This window comes from Arachis hypogaea, chromosome 3, assembly GCF_003086295.3.
Source record: "Arachis hypogaea cultivar Tifrunner chromosome 3, arahy.Tifrunner.gnm2.J5K5, whole genome shotgun sequence".
NCBI classification, from domain to species: Eukaryota; Viridiplantae; Streptophyta; class Magnoliopsida; order Fabales; family Fabaceae; genus Arachis; species Arachis hypogaea.
The window spans coordinates 106,771,060-106,774,961 of record NC_092038.1 but is presented as its reverse complement, the minus strand read 5'-3'; the positions used below and the strand labels follow the sequence as shown (position 1 = coordinate 106,774,961).

Here is a 3,902-nt window from a genome sequence, read left to right as displayed (position 1 = left end):
TACATACAAAGTTACTAACTAGTTTAAAATGCGTTAACATACAAAAGGCTTAATCAAGATTGACCCTCAGCGGAGATTGGACCTGCGCGCTGGGGACATCGGTTTCGGCTATGTCCCTCCTGTCCACATATAGTACACTCGCGAGAACCACACATATCCGCGATTCCATCTCATTCAAGCAGCGAGTTGATTTGGGTCTTCTTTTGGTCGCACTCCTCAACGTCCAATTCGCGATCACCTTCGCTCCTTCATACGAAGCCCACGTAGATGGGTCACCCATCGGGACAAACTCGCTTCTGTAGACCTTGCAAATTTCAGACATCTTGTTCACGTCATGCACATATACTTGCCAATCAAGATGCTGGTTAGCGCAACATGCGAGGACGTGGCGGCATGGGAGTCGCTCGACCTGGAAATGGCCATAATCACAGTGTCGTTGCGCAAGGTTAACAGTGTAAATGGAACCATCTTGCAGTTCGCAACCTCAAATATCTTGTTGCGCCTGCCGAACAAATTGACCACAATGTTTCCTGCACGTCGAAAACTTTCTTCTACTCTTTTCGTGGCAAATTTTGAATACATGAATTCGTTGCGTATACGCTCATGAGCCTCGGAGCTCTTCCGAGTGAACAATTCATTTAGCCGATAGAAGGTAGACCTAACATTGGCAGTCACAGGGAGGTTGTCTGCACCCTTCAGGACAAAATTAATGCACTCTACCAAGTTTGTCATCATATGTCCCCAACGATGACCTCTGTCAAATGCCAACACCCATCTTTGAACACCAATCTCATCGCACCATTGAGTATATACCTCACCCCGCTCTTTAAGCCTTTGGTAGTTTTTGTTGTACTTCTGTTCCGTCCTAGAATAGCCTGTGAACAAACCATGTAATCATAAGCAGATGTTTAAAACTTACTATGAAAATGCCCAGAACCATGAATGCAGTTACATATGTTAACCACGAGCTTATGCAAATACGGAGCCTTGAACCTCCTTAAGAAATTAGACCCGATGTGCCTGATGCAGAACATGTGCCACGCTCTTGGTGATGACCATGCACTGTTACTGCGAGCTATTGCTGCGTCGATGGAGTTATGGCGGTTAGAAATGATGCCGATGCCATCAAGGGTAACAACATATTTCCGCAAATTATTTAGAAAAAACTCCCACGCATCTGCCGTCTCATCCTCGACTATCGCAAACGCAATAGGCACAATGTTTTGATTTCCATCTTGTGCAACCGCCACTAGAAATGCACATTTATATTTTCTGTACAGGTGTGTGCCATCAACCTGCACCAATGGCTTGCAGTGTCTAAATGCTACAATACAAGGATAGAAGCTCCAAAAAATGCGATGGAGAACTCTTACACCTTGAACCTCCTCACTCTCACGGTAAACAGGAAGCATTTTGATTTGAACGCGAGACCTTAGCATCTTCGCAATCATTGCTTTCAACCATACTGGCAGAATTTGGTAAGAAACTTCCCAATCACCGAAAATTTTTGCTACAGATTTCTGCTTTCCCAACCAAGCCTTGTGGTAAGTTACAGTGTAGTTGAACTTGGATTCAACTTCTTCAATAACAGACTTCACCTTTATCGATGGGTCTCCTTCGACCAACAGCCTAATAGCATCTGCAATTGTGTCTGAGTCCAACTTGGCATAATCTTGTGAGATCGTCCCTATAGTGCATGTGTGTTTGCCATTGTATCTCCTGATCTCCCAACAAGCTTTCTTTCAAATCAAACTAGTTCGGATAAGCCAATTGCACCCGGCACCATAACCCTTGCATTTCGCATAGAATGTCTGCGACTTAGACTCATACACAGTGTAATCAATTCCTCTAGAGATAGTGTAGGTTTTATTGTAGATATCACAGACTCTCAAGAACCAAATTTCATTCCGACATTAAACTCACCATCTTCCACCGCAACATTGCCTTTACCTATGACATGCGAACCATCATCAGTCAGACAAGGCAAATAAAATGCACACTAGTGATAACAAGAATTAATAATCATAACATACCCATATTCGCATACTCAAAAATTTTGGGGCATGCATGGCTTTGAGATCCAGAGTCTGCATAAAAGGCGGACACGAAAGAGATGTTGGATTACAGCTCTATCATCGGCACGTGAAATTAGGTTTGTTGATAAATACAGAACATCTGCTGTATACTTACATCATCAGTGATGGACATTATTTGAAACTGTATCAGCCTACTTGTACAGGATTCCTGTATAAAATGTCGCTCACCCTTTTCGAAATGTGACTTTGTATGTTATCACAAAGACCATTTTTTAACTCTACAAAATTCACGGTGCATGGAATAGCAAATGACAACGGACATTCACAAATAAAAGTCACTCCTTCGTGTGTGTTTAGTATAATCTCACCGTTATAATACACTCGCAAATTTGCAACACCTTCCATAACTTCAACCCCACCTAATCCGACTTTTTTTGACACAAGTAACTATGAAAAAAATTCAAAACTATGACATATACGGAAGAGAGAAGAATAGGAGTAGAAGTGAAGTGAGGGACTCCAAATGAACTCCGAATCGTATTTATAGGCAATATTCTTGATTAAAATATTTTTTTCTCTAAAAAAAATTTCTGACACTTGAAAAATGCAACCTGTGTTTTACTTATTTCAAAAAAAAATCTGACACCCCAAAAAATACAGGTTGTGCTTTGTTGTTTCAAAAAATTTAAAATATTACTCAACTATAAAACGCAAGATGCATTTGGACAGACCACAAGAAAATAAAAAAATTAAATACCTAAAAACAATAAAACGGAGGCTGCATTTTATTATTCTGATGAACAAAAAAAAAAAAACTATTGAAAATAGTAGAACGCAAGTTACGATTTATACTAACACTATAGCAAAAAAAAATTTGTTCATCCATCTATTTCATTGCACTATACTATTATTGTTTCTATATACAAAAAAAGTATTTTGTTGTATTATAGTATTTCTATGTAAATTCAAAAACAAAAAAAATTAATGTTATCTTTGTTTTTGTTTATTAAGATTATTTATTGTAAGTAAATATTATATCTCTTATCAGTTTATAATATAATATAAAAAATATTTGTCTTTTCTTTTATATATAGAATTAATAATTTTGTTATTATTTATAAGTATTGTTTAAGGATTTCTATGAATAAAAATTAACTCTTCAGTAAAAAGAATCTAAGATCAGAAAATAAAACAATAAATATAAACAGTAATACAAATTCTGATATTAAACAAAGAATAATTCGCACATGGGGGTGGCCCAGACACACAAGAATGTGATAACAACATAAATGCTCCAATGACAAGGAGCAATCTTTTGTAGTCAAATACTCAAAACTCGAAAGCCTTCACTACAAATGTTTATGTTTGGTTTTCTAGGCAGCCCTCGGTCAATTGCAATTTCACCCGTCTATTATTTGAATTTGAATACTCCAAAGAAAGTCCAAACAGAGTCTGGTCAAAATATATCTTTGGCTGCAATTGTAGCCCACGTGGAGTTTATATGAGTCAAACGCCATCAGTTTTTCCAAAGAAAAATGAGAGTTGCAATTTGCAAACATAAATACTTATACTTCAGTCCAAAGAACAACTACTGGCCAAATTTTTTCAAGCATAATTTTTCTTCAATCCATAAATAATTAAGGCCGTCGTCATAAACATTTTTTCCGTAGTAATGATTCATTTTTAATTTATATAGCAGACGTTGCAACCCCACCCCAAAAACCAACCCAATGGATAACGAGTCCCAAATGCTCGCATGCATCCGGGGGAAACATGAGTTATTACTTGTCTTTATTATTATTATTCAATAGAATAATGATGATAGATTATAGTCATAGAAATTACTAATAATTTTCTATATAGTGA

General features: G+C 37.3%; 1 protein-coding gene across 1 annotated transcript; it reads right to left on the bottom strand.

Moving 5' to 3' along the window:
* Nucleotides 1-327: 327 nt before the first annotated feature.
* Nucleotides 328-2,037, bottom strand: LOC112779477 (uncharacterized). The gene is made up of 4 exons (XM_025823767.1): nt 2,034-2,037; nt 1,924-1,950; nt 920-1,687; nt 328-875 (listed from the first exon to the last, which is right to left on the bottom strand). The coding sequence occupies exons 1-4, from the start codon at nt 2,035-2,037 to the stop codon at nt 328-330; spliced, it is 1,347 nt and encodes a 448-aa protein (XP_025679552.1).
* Between the last annotated feature and the right edge of the window lie 1,865 nt (nt 2,038-3,902).